Source organism: Camelina sativa, chromosome 12, assembly GCF_000633955.1.
Source record: "Camelina sativa cultivar DH55 chromosome 12, Cs, whole genome shotgun sequence".
In the NCBI taxonomy this organism is placed as follows: domain Eukaryota; kingdom Viridiplantae; phylum Streptophyta; class Magnoliopsida; order Brassicales; family Brassicaceae; genus Camelina; species Camelina sativa.
In genome coordinates, this window is record NC_025696.1 from 7,900,900 (window position 1) to 7,919,496 (window position 18,597).

An 18,597-nucleotide genomic window follows, 5' to 3' on the forward strand; every position below is an offset into this window, starting at 1 on the left:
TTCGAATCTTCCAAGACATTAAAAAATTAGAAGCAAAAGCAGAGATAAAAATTATTAAAATCATATAACATGGCACTAATTGGAGAATAAAAATAACTTGCAGGAGAAGGTGAGAATTAGACAGGAACCAAGTCTTTGATTGAATTGATCACAAAGAACTATTCTTTCTTTCTTCTTCTTCTTCTGGTTACTTCAACTGTACAAAGATTCGATAAAGGAGGAGTAAAAGAAGAAGAAGAAGAAGACCCATTAAACCCGTATCTATCTTCTCTCTCTAACCTCTGTTTCGATGGGGGAGGGCGAAGAGAAGAACGGAATTATTGATTCGATGCCTTTGTTCGCAAAGGAGCTTATTGCCGGCGGCGTCACCGGCGGTATAGCTAAAACCGCCGTTGCTCCACTCGAGCGAATTAAGATTCTTTTCCAGGTACACTAATCATTTGGGTATTTTTTGTTTTTTCGATTTTATCACAGCTTTGTACTGTTTCTTCAAGATTTAATAACAGAGCTAAGATTGATTCGTAACCTGATTCAGTTTGACTTACTTGAGTAATGGAACTAAGCATAAAAAATATAGAGCTTTTAGTGTTGTAATTCTCAATTCTCATCTCTGGATTTAGAAGAAGCTTATCAAAGTATTGATCTTTTTGTCAGACTAGAAGAGACGAGTTTAAAAGGATAGGACTTGTAGGATCAATCAACAAGATTGGCAAAACTGAAGGTTTGATGGGTTTCTACAGGTACGTTGTCTTGAGTTTTTATATGCCTTTGAGCTCTCCATTCAGTTTAGTCATCATGAGATTGTTAACCTCTTTTTGGGTTTTTTATCGTATAGAGGGAATGGTGCTAGTGTTGCTCGGATAGTTCCCTATGCAGCTCTTCATTATATGGCTTATGAGGAATACAGGAGATGGATCATTATTGGTTTCCCTGATACTACTCGAGGTCCATTGCTTGATCTTGTAGCGGGATCATGCGCTGGTGGTACTGCGGTTCTTTTCACTTATCCTCTTGATCTGGTCAGGACAAAGCTGGCTTATCAGGTAATCTATTTTGTGTTTTTTATGTCTCTTCCCGAGTTAGAAACTAAGTAGGCTCATAGAGGTTTCAGCAGTGCAGGTTGTTGGTTCAGCAAACGCGCAAGTAAAAACCATTGTTCCCCTGGAACAAATTGTGTACAGAGGTATTGTAGATTGTTTCTCGAGGACATACAGAGAATCTGGATTCCGTGGCCTATATCGTGGTGTAGGTACATAACAACCATTACTTTGGATTTGCTATATCTTTTACTTCACTAAGACTTCAAAAGATTTGATCTTTCTTTGCCTCTTTGGTGGCTTGTGATCAGCTCCGTCTTTGTATGGGATCTTCCCTTATGCTGGTTTGAAATTCTACTTCTACGAAGAGATGAAACGCCATGTCCCTGCGGAACATAAGAAAGACATTTCCCTGAAACTTGTATGTGGGTCTGTCGCTGGATTGCTTGGTCAGACCTTGACGTACCCTCTTGATGTTGTCAGGAGACAAATGCAGGTTTGATCTGGTTCTCTGCTTCTTTCCCAACACATCCTTGAATCTTCATATAAAGAAGATCCTGAGTAGTATTAAAACCGAAACTCCCTGCCAGGTTGAGAGACTCTCTGCAGCCGTTAAGGAAGAAACAAGAAGAAGAGGAACAATGCAAACCCTTTTCAAGGTTGCTAGAGAAGAAGGTTGGAAGCAACTCTTCTCAGGGCTTAGCATCAATTACCTCAAGGTTTGATAGTCGTTTCATAGATTTGTGTCTTGTTTTCGGATAATGGACGATGGAGTTACAGACTTTTTCTCTTTTGGATTCCTCTAGGTTGTACCGTCCGTGGCAATCGGATTCACAGTATATGATGTTATGAAGCTGCACTTAAGAGTGCCACCGCGAGAAGAAATGGAGGCAGAAGCAGTGACAACACGGAAAAGGAACGTTTTCACCTAATTCTAAGATCACCGCTATATGGTCTGATTCTTTGTGGTGTTTAAAACCACATATTATTGTAAGAGATTGTACATTCCATTTTTTCCGTAGAGAAAACTGAAGCTAGCATTCCTCCAAATAAAACAGTGTCAGAAATTCCAATCGAAAACTCTAGGACTTCTTCTATGTATATTGTTGACTACTTTCCAAATGTATCTGACCTTACGAAATAGTGAGAAACAGAGGTTGTTGACTCTCAGGATTTCGAAATAACTATCATGCTCATCAGTTTCTTAACTTGAAAAGACAAACTGCAGACGAAAATTTCTCAGTTGTTCAATCTTACAGGTTGAAACAATGCATACCCATCATCTTTACTATTTCTGTTCAGGATTCTTAAGTAACGGAACCCCTCAGATAGCAGTGAATTAGAATGGTTCTGCAGATGATAACGATGGGTTTCAAGTGTCAAGACAACACAACAGAACATGTTGATTAAAGCAGTGCCAAAAACCGAGAAGGCATTCCATTAGGTTCAAGAGTTTTGGTTACTTAATACAGACGTGTATCAATGGTGATGATAAAGAAGACAGAAGTAGATAAGCTGAAACATTACACATATGAGAATTTTAGCTAGTTTGCAGCAGCTTCTACATTTGGCCAAAAGCAACAAAGTTTATTACAGAGACAATGATTAAGAAAAGTGAAGCTGCTTCGTACAGAAAAGCATATTCGGTTCAATTAACTTGTACCTACTTAGTTAATTCATGCAACCTAAAAGATATCTAGAGTTAAAGTATGATACGGTAATTCAACAAAGTTTTACCAATACCAAACCGGCTCGGTCAGGTACTTACAAAAGGAGTTACTCTAATGCTTTGAATTTAAGATGCGATTCTCATCCCCTTGTGCTCCTCACATCTCTTCCGTCCTTTCACTGGAGCTTTCTCGCACACCGATCCATTGTAAAGCTTAACACCGCAAATTAATTGCCTTGTGGTTGCTGACTGAACATTTTCGGAAGATGATCCATGGTCCACAGTTTTATCTTTGTGCTGCCAACATCTTTTGCTTCCCTTAGGAGCTCTTCTCGTACAAGGCAAACCATTATTTGTTGTAGCTTCACATACAAGATTCAGACCTGAACCCTCTTGGATCAAGCCTGTACATGTCTTCAGTTTGGATTTATCCTCTTTGACGGCTTCATCACGTTCTGTTGGGGTCAGCAGAAAGAAGAAAGCGTTGACTCTCATTCCCTTGTGATCCTCGCATCGTTTTCTCCTTAAAACAGGTGGTCTTCTGCAACGCACCATATCAGGTAAAATCACTCCACATATATCATCATCAGTTTCTTGACATTCTCTTCTGGTAGGAACTTCAGACGGTATGAGTTTTACTGGAGAAACACGTGAAAGTTTCTTCCCTTTATGCTCTGTGCATCTCTTTCTTCCTTTGATTGGAGTTGTATTGCAAGTAGTACCATCTTCTAGTAAGAGTCCACAAACGGAAGCAGAATTAGACCCATCAGCTAAGTCATCATGTGAATGTCTGTCTGAAACCGGTTGAGGTCTGGACGGACTGAGTTGCAAATTACTCTCTTTCTCAGCTGCATCAGAACTGATGTCTCTCTCTTCAGCAGAATCATGCTTGTTCTCTTCGGTTTTGTTGCCAGCTTTCTTCTGAGTTTGAGAGAGACCTGACTCTCTCGGGGTGTCGCCAAGTTTCTTGAGTAAGTCATGATGAGTAATAGATCTACCATAAGACCGTAGCCGATATTTAATGCTTTCAGCTTGACCAAGGGTAGCCAAAAGACCATCATTTTTTCTCCCCTGGTCATGATTGATAACAGATACACCAAGCTCAGACAGACCCGGAAGGGCTTCTTGGACTCTGTATCTACCAACACAATCTTTCCCCTTTCTGAAATTTTCCTTGTTGTCTCCTATCAGAATCTGTGCTCAAAAATGAGTTTATTCAACTGAATTACTAACAAGAAAGATCAGAACTTGATGACACACATGAGACAAAGCCACCTAAGCCAACAAAAATACAGAGTTTTTTAGAGATAAAAATGTGACCTTTGGACCTAAATCTCGAGAAATTAAGGAGTAATCCGGATACGTCTTCCGTAGCTCTGCGGTTTCTGAAATGGGTTTACGCAGAAGCATGGATCGGGCGAAACCCTGCAGAGAAAAGACCCAGAAACATCAATGAAGTACAAACAAAGAAACGTTGGAATGAAGAGTATAAAAATGGGATCTTTATAATCAAAATTCCACGAATTTTCAAACAGATATCATTCGAAACTCTTGTGATCGAGCAAAACCCTAACCCCCGAAAGAGTTTCCAGCGGAATTAAAGATCGAGCAAAACCCTAACCCCGGAATCACTTAATTTCTTGAAATCTGAGAGGAGTTTCTATTATTGGATCTTAAAAATGGGATCTTTAAATCGAATTCCACGAATTTTCAAAGAGATATCATTCAAAACTCTTGTGATCTCGAACGGGTTTCAGCGGAATTAAAGATCGAGCAAAAACCCTTAACCCCGGAATCACTAAATTGAGTTTCTTGAGAGAGAGTACTCACCTGCCACTTGGGAAAGACGGCGTCGTGATTAGTTCGAATGTAGTCGTCTCTCTTGAACATGGTGGAACACTAACTGCGGCGTCTCCAGGCAAAATTCAATCTCTTTTTTTTTTTTCTCCTTATTGTGACCGTTAAGATGGAGAGAATTCTCAGAAATTACGTTTTTTTCGCTTTTCCTTTTCAAATTTGAATAAAAGAATAGTTTGTAGCTTTCGTTGGTGTAGCTAGGTGTTAAATTGGATGCTTTGAGTCCAATAAAATGTAATAATTATGCAATTAAATTTGGTCCAAAAAAACAAAAATAAGTAATGAATATACAATCCAATTAATTTATAAAGATTTTTTTTTTTCTTTTTTTTTGTAAATACAAGATATGTAATACCTATATACAGTTCAAAAGTCTCTACAAATCTTTATATCAATACACATATTTGCAAAATATTTTTTTTTGGAGCGGAATATGTATCCAAAATTTTAGTATTTATGATTTTTCTGTTTTGATGGATAAATTTTAGTATTTGATATGTGTTCCGTAAAGTTAATCCGGATAATATTCGAATTAGTTAGTGCATGTATATGTTAATACAAATTCTCGCATCTATGACTATTAATGTTCTTGTTTTTATCCCTTAACCCTTTTTTTTTTAAAGATCCCTTTAAGTCTTTAACCTTGACAAAGCGACACAAGAAAACTAAACTCTTGAGAAAGCTAGGGTTCACTTCAAGTCTTATCTCATTACGGCGATGGACCCAAAGTAAGTGAATTTCTTCCCAAGACTCTTGTACGTGCATGCGTTCTTGATTTTCTTACACTCCTATAGCGGACCAAAGTCTTACGTTAATTATTTATATGTATCTTTAATCTGGAACCGTCATAATTGATGTTTTCGTATCAGATTCTGTTGGCGAACCTTGAAGAAGAGACGAAGGTTTGATGTCAATAGGGATCTGATAAGTGAGTTGCCTGATGCTTTGCTGATTCAGATATTGTCTTTGCTTCCGACAATAGATGCAGTAGGAACTTGTGTTTTGTCCAAACGATGGAGTTCTCTTTGGCAATATCTGCCCAAGCTTGACTATCACTACCAGAATGGTAGAACTTCCTTGAGATTGTCACCGCAATTTGTTCATAGGTTCTTGTTACTGAATAAGTCACTGCTTCTAGAGAGTATGCGACTTATAGTTGAGTCGGATTGTGAGGCTGTTGATATCGGAATTTGGATTGGATATGCGGTTGAACGTGGTTTGCGTGAGCTTGAACTCGACCCTAACTCAGAGAATGGATATATCCGACTGCCAAGTAACATCTATGCTTGTCAAACACTCGAGGTCTTGAAACTCAAGAGCTATGTTCGTGTAGATGTTCCTGATTCCCCTGTTTGTTTCAAGTCCCTCAAGATCCTACACCTTCACCTTGTTTACTACGAGGATGATGATTCAGTGCGTAGGCTTTTCTCGAGTTGTCCTAATCTTGAAGAATTGGACGTGAAACGATATATTGACAATGTGATAAAGTTCGTTATCGAATCACCATCTTTAAAGAGATTATCAATACGTGATTGTAGTGATGGAGATGGCCAAAGAGGGTATGTGATCAATGCTCCTTCTTTGAACTACTTATCCATTAAAGGACCTAAAGATTTTGAGTTTTCTCTTGAGTATACTCCGAAGCTAGTGGAGGCAAATATTACAAATATCTCTAATATTAAAACTGAGAAGATTCTCCTCCCTCTTGCCTCGTCAGTAAAGCGTCTCTCCTTGTCTTTGTCGCATTTAGAGGTAAAATTTTATCCTTATACATTCACATGAAAACCAGGACAAATCAAATCTTGGATTAGAAAATAACAGAACCCCAAAGTTAGTGTTGAACATCATTTTTCGTTTGCTTGTGGCGCAGACTAGGTATGCTGCCAGTATTATCTTCCACCAGCTTGTATATTTGGAGCTAGGTACTAGAGAAACCGAGTGGTGGAATTTACTTATGAATTTGCTAATGAACTCTCCTCAATTACAAGCTCTCAAGCTAAGCGATGTAAGAAACTCCTTTAAACTTTGCTTACTTATCTAGGCTAGTTTTGCTGAGGCTAATGAGTCTAAACCATTATCGGTTATGGTTACAGGGAGACGGGAAATACAGTGAAGAGCACGAGACTAACCCACCATTTACCAAACCGATTTCTGTTCCTCCTTGTTTGTTATCCCATCTACAAATATTTGAGTGGGAAGGATACAATGGACAACGTGAAGAAGAGATACAAGTTGCAACTTACATACTAACAAATGCCAAACATTTGACGAAGGCAAATTTCTCGACGGATTACAAATACTTTACTGCGGATGAGAAACTTGAGATGTTACAAGAGCTAGCTCGTGAGCCTAAGGCTTCAACTTCCTGTTATTTTTTCTTCGAGTGAAGAAAAAATGCTTTTCTTAGATCAAATGCAACTGATGCGATTTCGTTAAGTGTAATTAATATGTAGCTTTTGATTACTTTCATTCGTCAATATAGATTTAGATGAACTCTAAAGTTAGACTATTATTTTATATGTACAAAAGTTACGATGCACCATATGCGAATGAAGTTACCATATATATACAGGGAAGCCATTAAGCAAAAGAATCTTTGATCAATCAGAATCAGACATGAATTATACGCTTGAATCTTCAACCTTCTCAGAAGCTGAAGAAGACTAGTCACTGACATTTCCTACGTTATGTCTCTCTATGGCCTCTCTCAGTTTCTGGAACTGCATAATGTTTGCAGAAAGCTTATTAAACTTGGCGGATGCCACTAAGACTATATGATGCAGTGGCTATACTCTGCTTTCGTGATAGAGAATTGTGATGATTGCAATTAAAGAGAGCTGGGGACAAGAAGAACTAACCTTGGCAAGAGAGCATGAGAAGGATTCGACTTGGCCATCAGCGCCACGATAGAGGTGGAAGTATGGTAACACCTTGACGTTCAAGCTTTTGCAGAGAGACTTGTTCTCGTCAAAGTTTACTTTAAGGAACAAGATATCAGGGTGTTCTTTCGCCGTTTTGCAGAGCTAGAAAAGAGTAAGAACAAAGTCTCAGCTTTAGAAAGAAGCAAGCTAATCATTTCAGGACTTGAAATACACGAGATAAGATAAACATCGTTAAGTAGCTAAAGGAACGCTTACCTTTGGGAACATTGCACGGCAAGAACCACACCAAGTTCCATAAAAATCAACGATAACTAATCTATCTCCCGCATCTTTTAAAGCGTTCAGGAACTGTTCAGTGGAAGTAATGTCAATCATGTTTGGCCCTGCTTTCTTCTCCCACCATTTTGGCTGTTCGGTTTCAGCAGCTAACGCTTGGACCTATCCCAAACACACACACACATATTTCAATTCTTAGCCACAAATAACATAACACTCTATTTAACAACACCAAACACTTATAAAGGATACACATTATTATAAAAAAAGCCCTTAACGCCACTTAAGCTTCAATCAAAGTGATACAGTATGAACTTAAAACACAAGACTGATGTAATCGTCACAGTATACATCTTCCAGCTTAGACCACATAAAAGAGTAATCAAAATCAAATGACACACATAACCTAAATTCCCAATTGACTACAAGTGACATAAGATTTAGCTGATACTCAAAAAGTGGAACATGGGTTCTCAAATTTAAGCGGTAAATTTGAATCCCAGCACAAAAAGTTAGGAAATTTCATACCTTTACGGAGTGAAACTGCTTTCTTGAAGAGAAAACTAAATTTCCGATCAAAGAAGAGCTCGAAGATGACAGGCCGTGGAATCTGTTGAATGAATTTATACATTTTCGGATCTTGATTGGTGGAGAAATCGGAGCAGAGTTAGAAGAAGTGTAAAGCGAGATGCTGAGGGATCGTAAAGATGTCATGTCGTCGTCGGAGACATGAATCGCAACTCACAAAGACTTCGCCTTTTTTCTTGTTTTGAGCTTTCTAATTTTCACCGGAAAAGTAGAAATTGTTTGGGACACCTCCCCAAGTTTCGAACTTATTTTAAAATAACCCCTCTATTTTTGGTTGTTTTCTAATTTTTCCGAAACTTCTGTTTTGAATACTATTGTATTGATTACAAAAGTTGTCTTGATTGGTTCTCTAGCCACGTTTGTAGTGGTTGGAGCAACATGATATATACGCTTCATAACCAAAAATTATATGCATGCATCACTTTAGTAGTTAAGTTAGTTATATATTACAAGAAAATTCATGTTGGTCGAGTTTAATATTATATCAATCTCTACTAGCCATATGTACTAGCCAAAAAGATTTTCATCAAATAAAATGCTTGACGAGATATCGATAAATTGTTTACAGATCTAATAACACAGAAATAAACATGAAGAGTGAACAAGAACAACCACATTATCGCATCATAGAAACACAAGCGTTACAAACAAAATCTATTAAACCACAACATTCTCTTTCTCTTATCATAAAGCTGGACTCATCACTATATCACCGCAAGAACAAAATTTAATCTAACAAATATTCTAGATATTATTAGTTATGACTTATAAGATTATGGTATGATTTATTTTATACCTGATAAGAGTAGTTTCCCTAATTTCTCAACAAGGTGAGTTTTAATCAAAATAATCATCCGTGAACCATTCCGTACGATAGAGCCATTAGTAAAATGGCAGCCTCCTTCTCATCTTGAGGGAAAACTTTCTGATAAGCTGAACTTTTGCTTAACAGTATTGCTAGATCGTCGAAATAAAACTTGTCTGAAGAGGAAGACGATGATGACAGCATCGAGGACTTGTTCTGAGTCTCCATGTCTCTGGCTGCTGCGGCCTCCTCCACTGTGATCATTTTCTTATCCGAAGGAGAGGAGAGATTATAAACTCCATTATTTGATCTCTTGTTCTTGTTTTTCATCTTCTTCTTTAGGACCGGTGGCGATACGTCAGAGATTCCGGTTGCCGTTGCTGCGGCCCGCCTCGCCTTCCTTTGCCTTATGCCACAGGCGTTACAAAGAGACTGTAATAACAAAACAAAAGGGATAATATGGTTAATAATCTTGTAAGTTGTTTTTATGAAGATCTCAAAGATTAAAATACTTGTTAACCTACTTTTAATACTACTTTATTCTTTTGCCGTTAGATGTATTTTTTGAATAATATTGTGTTATTAATTAGTACTATAAATAGACATTAATTATTCGAGAGGTTATATAATCAAGTATATATATACAGTATGAACTTAGGCATATATTTTTAATTAAAAGATGTGGTTGATTACCTTGGGACCTCTCGGACCACTTCTCCAAAGAGGTGTCTTAGTTGTGTTACAATCGGAGCAAATCCTAATCACGCAATCGTTGCTTGATCCGTTATAACCATTCTGGTCGACAATAATATTGTACTGATTTGTTGATATGTTATTGTGATGATCATGATCTCCTTCCAGATTGCTTTGGTTCGATGATTGGTCGCTATTAACATGTTGTTTGTTGATGTCGGTGGTGGTAATAATCGCCTTTTTCTTCTTCATCAATCTCACCTTCGAAGAAACCCACTTGAGCGTATTTGTTCCTGTCTTGCCTTTTGTCGGGTATTGAGGAAGTTTGGTTTGGTCTTGATGATTATCCTTCTTCTTTATCGTCAATTTTAGTCTTGTCTCCTTCTCTGGCACCATTTGATCGCTTGATGATGAACTGACATCCGATACAAACTTGTTGGTCTGAAATTTCCAAATGAAAGATCGGTTAATTTATACTTTTTTATTAAATATACAATAGGTTTTTCTCTATAGGATCATCAAGATTAATATTGATATAAAAATTCATATAAAACTATACCTCGAGAGGTTGGGAGAGATGGGTATCAAGAACGCCGTGAAAAGTACTATTGTTGTACCCAAAATATACTTGATCTTGGTGAGAGTCGATCAAGAAAGGGAAGTAGGAAAGAGATGGTGACATCGAAGATGAGAGATTAGAAGAAGCGTGGTGATGAAAATGTTGTTGTTGATGATTTTGATGAAGAGAGGATCCAAGAGAAGAGAAAAAAGGTTGATGGTGTTGATCTTCATTGAGATCTATAGTGTAATGAAAATTCGAACCCATGATCGATGGAAACACAAAAGAGAGAGAAGACGAGAGACTAGGAGAGATCAGGGACAAGTAATTAGAAGGATCCAAGCTATACTACGTTTGACCCTTTTTAAAGGCAATAGACCACGCGCACAAACAAATATGTTTTGGTGTATGTGTACGTATATACATCACTAGTAGGATTAATTTCGAAGCATTTAGAAGATATATGGATAGAACAATTATTTCATTTTTGTTCTAGACATTTTTATCATCATTTCCCATGTCCGGTAAACTCAGTAAGATATATAAAAAATAAAATCGTTCTATATAGTTTTAAAATAGTCTTCGACAAAAGTTCAGTTATGTTAGAAATTTTTATTTAGCTGTGAAAAATATATAATAAAAATGTATGAGATGATGGTATTCAAATATTCAAAACGTAGGCATTTCTTTGGTGGAAAAGGTACGTACGGGTATTAGAAAGTAAAAATAGAATTAAAACTATATCATACATGCCTGACAGCCACCACAGTTTTTTGGTTTTTTGCTTTTTTTTTTTTTTTTTTTTTTTTTTTTTTTTTTCTGTTTTCCGCAAAACCCAAAAAGAAAATAACATTTCTGAATTTTCAATACAAACATGCAATAGATTAACATATGTAAACTCTCTTTTCCCCTTTATTTTTATTTTTTTTTTGTTAAAACGTAAACTCTCTTTCTGAACTTTTTATAGTTATATAAAGCCAACTAATATTCTTAATCGTCTTCATTTAGAGAATAGGTATTGTTCCGACATAAAAAACATTTCTGATTTCTCAATACTTAATCAACAAAACTACTTTTTATATGGAACTGATGAATAAGTTTTTTTTTGGGTAGTTAAAATTCTTACTTTATGTTTATCAATTTCGAAGGTACATAAATAATTAATCATGTAGTTCATAGCATTATTTTATTTTTATTTTTTCGTCTTAAAATTGGGTTAGATCCACCACGAGGGTGGAGAGCCTTAACCGGATGTGTTCAAAGACCCGAAGGTCAAATCCCGTCTCTGTCAGAGGAGATGCCAACCATCTCTCCTTTCTACGAACACAGTTCATAGCATTATTAACAAGTGTCTTCCTCACTAAAAAAATCTCACAGTTATTAGTTTTTAAATATAATAAAACCCTTATAAGGAAAATATAACCCTAGAATGTTAGGGCAGATGCGAGTGTTATACTTATGCAAGCAATGTCCATGTTTAAAAAATGACGAAGAGCAATCAAATGTTTGAATATTGGTGACATTAGTTATGGTGATGCTAAAAAAGTTATGATATGGTTAGAAATTGTAAAAGATAATGGTAAAGAATATCATTATAGTTGAGATCTATACTGAAATTTTAGATAACCGATTGAACTACTATTGCTGGTGAAATTTGCTTCATTGGAACTACAACTGTTGAGATCTAAAACTAGTTTATGGTTATTTTGTAAATGGGATAATTATTTATCGTTGTCAAACTCGTGGAGGAAAACATAAACCAAAAACAATAAATTAAGAAGTTCACGTGAGTCCATCTGAAAACAAACACATGAGACAAATGAGTGTAGGAGTGGTAGTGGTCGACCCCAAACACAAGTAATCCTATCTGTAATATTTCGTTACCGTATATAAAAGAGACAAAAACAATCATATACATGTAACAAAATTAAACTAAATAGATAATAATATTAATTACTTGAACAAGAACCACACATATTATGATAATGATCATATGATGCATTGCAAGTTTGCAACTCCATCACCTTCAAAAAAAAAAAAGTGGATAAGAAGTTGGATCAGGTCCTATTTCAGTTCAAGTCGCTCTGTTGAAACAAGAACTATGCACGAAGATATTAACTTTGTTTTGATTTCGGTTCAACATAGTACTACATGTCAGTATATGATTCATAACTCCTAGTTAGAAAAAAAAAAAAGAAACAATTGATCTACTTGCTTAGCCTTTTCAAATCTACTTAATATTAAATCATTGCAAAGGTAGAAGAATGTTCGATAAAACACCCAACAAAAAACAGGACCTTCAAAATAGGATCAATGAGGATGATCGGTAATTTCTAACAAAAGTTTGGTGTTTCATTAACTAGTTCATACTGTATATCAATCATAAGTTAAAAAATACTTATACCACACAAAAGTTATTGTATATAAGTATATTGATCTTTCCATGGCATGTGACTCATCCGTAATCATTCTTAGAGAGAGAGAGAGAGAGAGAGAGAGAGAGAGAGAGTGGAATCATAATTGAGCGCAAGAGAAGGAGAGAAAGGTATAGAGAGAGAAGACAAGAGATAGGTTTAGAATGGCAAAGGAAGACAACATCCCCACCTTAGTATTCGCCAAAACCATTCAATTCCTTCTGATCAAAATTTACAGGTCACTCAGGAGTCAGGACCCCCACATACATTTTTAATTGTGTGTATGTGTATGTATATATGTAATTTATATATATACACTAATATCTCAATATTTCATATATATTAGCTACTAATGTTAGTTTTCAATTTGTTCTTTTATGTTGCTGATGAGACTGAATGACTGATTATCGCTAATTAAGATTCACGGTGAAATATCATTTTGTAATTCCACTATTTCCAAATCTCATAAATAGAAGCGTGCCTAATGATCATCAAGATTGGAGTAAAGTTTGGTAAAGATGACGGAGATTTGATCCAAAAGTAGAATAACATTCTATATGATTGAGGGCTTGATAAATGAGTTAGATAACCATTTTAACTTTGTTTGAAATACTTATTCTTTATTCCTGTTATACAATGTGAAATATGATTAATTAAGTTCGAATTTTAGAAGCAGGGACAAAAAAATCTTAAAATCAAAACCCTGGATCAAAAACAAACAAAATAAAAATAAAAAAGTAGCGAGGATCTATCACCTTTGAAAGTTCCTTAGCTAGCTACAACTTGCTTTATCACATACATCCAATTATCGCAGCTAGTACGTAGCCCCACCACATGTTCAATTATAATTTTTTTCTAAGGTTTTACGTAATTAGGGTACCTCAATGGTAAAAAATTAATGAAACAATAAGTTACTTAAAGTAGACCTAAAGAAGTTCAACACGTAGGCTCTAGACTTTTTGTTTGACAAACCAAGGGGTATATGATCATGAGAATTAGTTTGGATGTGATCTTTTCTTACAAATTCTCATAATTGAACATATATTAAAATCTGAAAACGAGTTAAACAAATCTTCTCAGATTGTAAATATTCAAAGATGTAAAAAGTAAAGTATGTAAGTTATTTAACTCGCAGTCCGTTTCAAAGGGTGTCAATCAACTACTATATAAACCCTAGTTGCACCCATTGAAACACAGCTAAGGGCAAGAGGGAAACTTACACAAAGAGAACAGAATCTGAATCACAATAAATGAAGCAAGAATCAGATGGATAGATATGTGTTTAGGAAAAAAACAGAATTGGCATGAGAAAAATAAACGATAGAGAGATGGGATACGTATGCGGCATAGGGATCACAAATGCCTCACCAAGTGACACTTTGAGAGGAACAAGACACATATTTAGACATACCTATGACACTGTATCTGTATGTATATCTATATATGTGAATGTCAGTAAAATTGGGGGTATGTCCAACATTTTGGTACTTTTCATGACTTGTCTCTTTTTTTGGTTTCTTCTAAAATAATAAAATTTCCCAAAAGGGACCATTGCCTCTCTGATCCTCACCACCGTATCATCTGTCTTGTGACATATATTGATATGTGTGATGTGAGCTCTCTTTCTCTTCGATATTATCATCTAATCTTTACATCATTATCACATATATTCTTTTCATTCATTAAACCGGATTTTCTAAGATTTTCTAATATATGTAGTCCTAATCTTCAACGCTGTATAAGATAAATATGAATCATGTGGTGGCCAAGCACATACGTCCCCAAACCCTAGAAACCCTAGAAAATAATCTCTGAAGAGTAAATGCGTGGCAATCACTTATCCTTGTTGTCGACAATGTAAATTGGTTGGTACAACCGAGTTTTTATTATGGTTTGACTTAATTTCCTGGTTTTTCCGGTTAGTTTAATGATCTGGTTTGGTCCTAGTTGGTTCTATACCACTATTTTTATTGTTGGGCCGAATTAGAAATTGGGCCCATTGGCACATATTTATGTAATTCTGTTAACAAAATATTTCTCGACGGATCTGAGTTCGAATTCAACATGACTCTCTCCTAATTTTACGTTCACTTCTCACCACTTCGAAATTTAGAAGGGGGAATACTTTAACCGGAATAAAATATAGGTCAAATTGAAATTACTTCTGGACATTGACAAATTTTTAACCTAATGTATAGGTTTTTTCCAAGAACTTGATCCTAACGGGCCTTAGAAGTAAACGTGAACCCGTTTGGACAAAGTCCAGTTTACGTAGAAGGCGAGTGAAGAGAAACAAAATAAGTTAGAAATGGGACAATATATTTTGTCTATTACTTTAAGTAACTAGGATTAAATTCGTTTTTGATGCATCTAAACGAAGTTTGAATTTACAAAAATGTTGATAGTGTGATCCTGTCTCAATACAAAACTCCTCTATTTGCACTTTTCCAGCAAAAATAACATATATATTATTGATTAGAGCTATGTTATTATTTTTTATTAGATTTTTGAAATGCTCAGTGACCTCCTTTGTTCGTTTTTTGTATAGAATATGAAAAATAGGACACAATAAAATGTTTGACAAGAAAAAAAGGACACAGTAAAATATTATATTGTGAAAAACAAAAGGTTAATCTGATAATCTTTAGATCATATTATCATACTATAGAAACGTAGTAAAAATACGCTATGATAATAAGATGATATGTCCCACGTGTTCCAGTGAGACAGACTCAATAACAACTTTTATTCTAATTTTTTCAAAAAAAAAAAAAAAAAACTTTTATTCTAATTTCTGTCAAATTTTTTCAGCTACCAAATTGACTCTTTTAATTTTATATGCGAGTTTGCTTTTATTTATTCTCTTTTTCAAAACACATATTTAAGATATTTATAAACAAAAAAGTGTACACGGTATTATTGTCTGTCACAATGGTTAGTTGGTGAATGTTGGAGGATTGGATAGGGTGTTAGTAAAGATTTGGTTAATATGGCTACATGTCAGTCGGTTTGGTTGGAAGGTAAAGCTTTTGTAGTCAACGAAGTTAAGTCATGGGTGCGGCCACTTGAATTTTCCCAACGAACCAATGTCAACTAAACCACATTGTATAACTTCGATTATTGAATTTGACTAATACTTTATCCTTTTCTTTTCTTTTTTTGGACAAACGCTAATACTTTATCCTAAAATTTCTGTTTATTGAATTTGACTAATACTTTATCCTAAGATCGAGCTACCGTGATCTCCCATGTTCCAAGCTGCTTCTTAGTGACTATTGCATAGCCCTCATGGAATCTATCTCGATGTTATCTATCTACTCTTTTATGGCATTGGGGAATGTCCATCTTTGTAATCTTTGTTTCAGTTTAAACTTTGAAATCTTTGTATCTCTTCTTTTGTATTTGCTTTGGTTTGAATGAATGATAGCATCTATTTGTCCAAAAAAAAAAAATGTGTTGGTCACTTTACAATATAGTTCGTGTAGTTAATTTTTTACTAGGCCTACAGAGTGAGTCCTCATTTAACCTTTAACAGTCTAACAAAGAGTGACAGTGTGTCACCAATCCTCATTTATTTCTTAAAGAACTTTACCTAGTTAGGTCTTATAAAGTACTAGGGACGGTCATACTTAGGGTATAGGCAGTGGGCGTGACTCTCTGAATTACTTTTATTAAAAAAATAGTAAAATGAAGAGAGAAGATAAAAAGAAGAGAAGTTAACTCCACAGAGGAATGGAAGTAACGGTTCTTCAATCAAAAGTGACAGATGTCGCTACCCTATTGATGAATTTATTGGAAAAAAATAAAAAAAAATAAAATTTTTAATATAAATATTTTTTTGAGCAATCCTCCACGTTTCTCTGCTGGAGATGACCTTATAAGGCTATAACTAGCTGAATTAACTTGGTTAAGCATAAGACCAGACAAAATTGTTCAAATGTAAATTTATTATTAACATCATTTACATTCATATAAGAAAATATTGTATGTGTCATGTGTGTATAGCTTACCATCATTAAATATGCATTGTGCAACCGATTTTTTTTACTATAGTCTTTTCCACATGTTCTTTAGGGTCGCAGGCCACCCAACTTGCAATATATCCCATTTCAAAGATTTCATTATGATCTATAAATGTTTTCAGATCATCAATTAAACATATGTATACATGATATATACATATGTTTTAACATATACGTCAAACAAAAGAAATACAAGTCAACATAGATATATTATAATATGATATCAGTATGTTAAAAATTTAAATAGCTCATTAAGTATAATGTAATTCTCAATCTTGAAACCAAACAGACATTTTAGAGACAAGTATTTAATTTCGACCTTTTAAGTAGTCTAGAATTTGATAGATTTCATAAGTTGGAGTAAGTGTGGTTGGTTATTTAACTACTCAATATATAAGCATAAAGAAAGAAAAAAAGGAGAATAAGAATTAAATTTGGGTGTGGGAAAATGGATCTTAAAGAAATAGGAAAGTTGTAAATTACTCAACTGGTAACCGGCAAGGTACTAAGCTAATGGTTTAAACTTTAAAGTCACCCGCCCAAAGGAAGAAATCTGGGTCCCAAAAAGCCAAAAAAAAATTCCATAATTTATCAATTCTAATTTATACATTTTCTTGATTAATGTTTTTAATAAATTTAAAGAAATAAATACATTTTTGTGATAACATTTGGTAAATAAAAGACAAAAGTATTATTCTAGAATACAAAATCATCGTTAAAAAATTAATAAATGACATATTATTGTTAACTATTTTTGTTTATTTCTCTTTTGAGTACTCATTTTATGGTGTTTTCTGGAAAAATACTTAGGGCATCTCCAACCCATCTCTATATTTGCTTTTTAATTTTATTTTAGAGTAAAATCTACTCCAACCCATCTCTATTTCTACCTCTATAATAGAGATATCTATTTTTTCTTCTATAATAGAGTTGAACTTTTTTTTTATAAAATAGTCCTTGAACTTTTAACATTTATATTTATGATCAAAATAAATAAATTATATATTTAATGGTCCCTAAACTTTTAACACTTTTATTATTTTATATGATGCAATGTATTTCTTTTAATAAATGTGATATTTAAATAATATTTATGAATGTTAAAAATTTAAATAATATCATAATTTTATGAAAGTTTCACAAATACTAAAATAAATGGGTTAGTTTGCAACTTTTATAAGTAAAAGTTATTAATAATAAAATAAAAAAGGAATCTCTACGGGATATTTTTTTTTAGAGGAAAAAATAGAGGTCTCCATTGGAGCAAAAGTCACCTCTATTATAGAGTTTCTCTATTTTAGAGGTAAAAATAGGGAAAACCATTGGAGATGGTCTTAGGTTTACTCCTAGGGTGAACTTTCTTGTTCACTTCTTCCTTTTCAACCAATCAAAATCTTCTATACATTATTTTGTTTAAAAAAATAAATCAAAATTAAATAAAAAAAGCAAAATAGATTAAGGAAACAAATTATGTATAATTTTTTTAAGGAAAGTTAAATATTGGCTTCGTTTAGATTTTACAATTAGAATGAAATGATGTATCGGTTTGGGTTTACAAATAAGGTGATTAAAGTTTAGATTTTACAATTCAAACAAACTTATATGTCGGTTTGGGTTTACAAATGAAGTGGTTAGAGTTTAAATTTTACAATTAAAGCGAAATTATATGTCGGTTTGGGTTTAAATTTTACAATTCAAACGGAATTATATGTCGGTTTGGGTTTACAAATGAAGTGGTTAGAGTTTAGATTTTACAATTACAACGAAATTATATGTCGGTTTGGGTTTACAAATG

At 34.4% G+C, this 18,597-nt stretch overlaps 5 protein-coding genes across 5 annotated transcripts; 2 read left to right on the forward strand and 3 right to left on the reverse strand.

Annotated features, from left to right (window-relative positions):
* On the forward strand, positions 88 to 2,201 carry LOC104730791 (mitochondrial substrate carrier family protein P-like). The gene is made up of 7 exons (XM_010450013.1): positions 88 to 427; positions 655 to 740; positions 836 to 1,043; positions 1,120 to 1,249; positions 1,349 to 1,533; positions 1,628 to 1,756; positions 1,844 to 2,201. Exons 1-7 carry the CDS (start codon positions 290 to 292, stop codon positions 1,967 to 1,969), a joined length of 1,002 nt encoding a protein of 333 aa, XP_010448315.1. The 5' UTR covers positions 88 to 289; the 3' UTR covers positions 1,970 to 2,201.
* LOC104730792 (protein EFFECTOR OF TRANSCRIPTION 1-like) lies at positions 2,640 to 4,713 on the reverse strand. Its single transcript, XM_010450014.2, has 3 exons — positions 4,537 to 4,713; positions 4,027 to 4,131; positions 2,640 to 3,900 (listed from the first exon to the last, which is right to left on the reverse strand). Exons 1-3 carry the CDS (start codon positions 4,594 to 4,596, stop codon positions 2,833 to 2,835), a joined length of 1,233 nt encoding a protein of 410 aa, XP_010448316.1. The 5' UTR covers positions 4,597 to 4,713; the 3' UTR covers positions 2,640 to 2,832.
* On the forward strand, positions 5,281 to 6,950 carry LOC104733289 (F-box/LRR-repeat protein At3g26922-like). The gene is made up of 4 exons (XM_010452876.2): positions 5,281 to 5,291; positions 5,433 to 6,315; positions 6,434 to 6,568; positions 6,657 to 6,950. Exons 1-4 carry the CDS (start codon positions 5,281 to 5,283, stop codon positions 6,948 to 6,950), a joined length of 1,323 nt encoding a protein of 440 aa, XP_010451178.2.
* Positions 7,047 to 8,521, reverse strand: LOC104730794 (thioredoxin-like 2-1, chloroplastic). Its single transcript, XM_010450015.2, has 4 exons — positions 8,250 to 8,521; positions 7,701 to 7,883; positions 7,422 to 7,586; positions 7,047 to 7,283 (listed from the first exon to the last, which is right to left on the reverse strand). Exons 1-4 carry the CDS (start codon positions 8,433 to 8,435, stop codon positions 7,227 to 7,229), a joined length of 591 nt encoding a protein of 196 aa, XP_010448317.1. The 5' UTR covers positions 8,436 to 8,521; the 3' UTR covers positions 7,047 to 7,226.
* On the reverse strand, positions 8,818 to 10,751 carry LOC104730795 (putative GATA transcription factor 22). The gene is made up of 3 exons (XM_010450016.2): positions 10,367 to 10,751; positions 9,808 to 10,248; positions 8,818 to 9,546 (listed from the first exon to the last, which is right to left on the reverse strand). Exons 1-3 carry the CDS (start codon positions 10,631 to 10,633, stop codon positions 9,160 to 9,162), a joined length of 1,095 nt encoding a protein of 364 aa, XP_010448318.1. The 5' UTR covers positions 10,634 to 10,751; the 3' UTR covers positions 8,818 to 9,159.

Coding starts and splice junctions, on each gene's coding strand:
- LOC104730791 (XM_010450013.1), top strand. CDS start 290: ATGGGGGAGGGCGAAGAGAAGAACGGAATTATTGATTCGATGCCTTTG. Junction 741..835: donor GGTTTGATGGGTTTCTACAG/GTACGTTGTCTT, acceptor TTTATCGTATAG/AGGGAATGGTGCTAGTGTTG. Junction 1,044..1,119: donor GGACAAAGCTGGCTTATCAG/GTAATCTATTTT, acceptor TCAGCAGTGCAG/GTTGTTGGTTCAGCAAACGC.
- LOC104730792 (XM_010450014.2), bottom strand. CDS start 4,596: ATGTTCAAGAGAGACGACTACATTCGAACTAATCACGACGCCGTCTTT. Junction 4,132..4,536: donor CCGTCTTTCCCAAGTGGCAG/GTGAGTACTCTC, acceptor TTTTCTCTGCAG/GGTTTCGCCCGATCCATGCT. Junction 3,901..4,026: donor CTCGAGATTTAGGTCCAAAG/GTCACATTTTTA, acceptor TTTTGAGCACAG/ATTCTGATAGGAGACAACAA.
- LOC104733289 (XM_010452876.2), top strand. Junction 6,316..6,433: donor TGTCTTTGTCGCATTTAGAG/GTAAAATTTTAT, acceptor CTTGTGGCGCAG/ACTAGGTATGCTGCCAGTAT. Junction 6,569..6,656: donor AAGCTCTCAAGCTAAGCGAT/GTAAGAAACTCC, acceptor TTATGGTTACAG/GGAGACGGGAAATACAGTGA.
- LOC104730794 (XM_010450015.2), bottom strand. CDS start 8,435: ATGACATCTTTACGATCCCTCAGCATCTCGCTTTACACTTCTTCTAAC. Junction 7,884..8,249: donor AGCAGTTTCACTCCGTAAAG/GTATGAAATTTC, acceptor TGTTTGGGATAG/GTCCAAGCGTTAGCTGCTGA. Junction 7,587..7,700: donor GCCGTGCAATGTTCCCAAAG/GTAAGCGTTCCT, acceptor ACTCTTTTCTAG/CTCTGCAAAACGGCGAAAGA.
- LOC104730795 (XM_010450016.2), bottom strand. CDS start 10,633: ATGGGTTCGAATTTTCATTACACTATAGATCTCAATGAAGATCAACAC. Junction 10,249..10,366: donor ATCTCTCCCAACCTCTCGAG/GTATAGTTTTAT, acceptor TGGAAATTTCAG/ACCAACAAGTTTGTATCGGA. Junction 9,547..9,807: donor GTGGTCCGAGAGGTCCCAAG/GTAATCAACCAC, acceptor TTGTTATTACAG/TCTCTTTGTAACGCCTGTGG.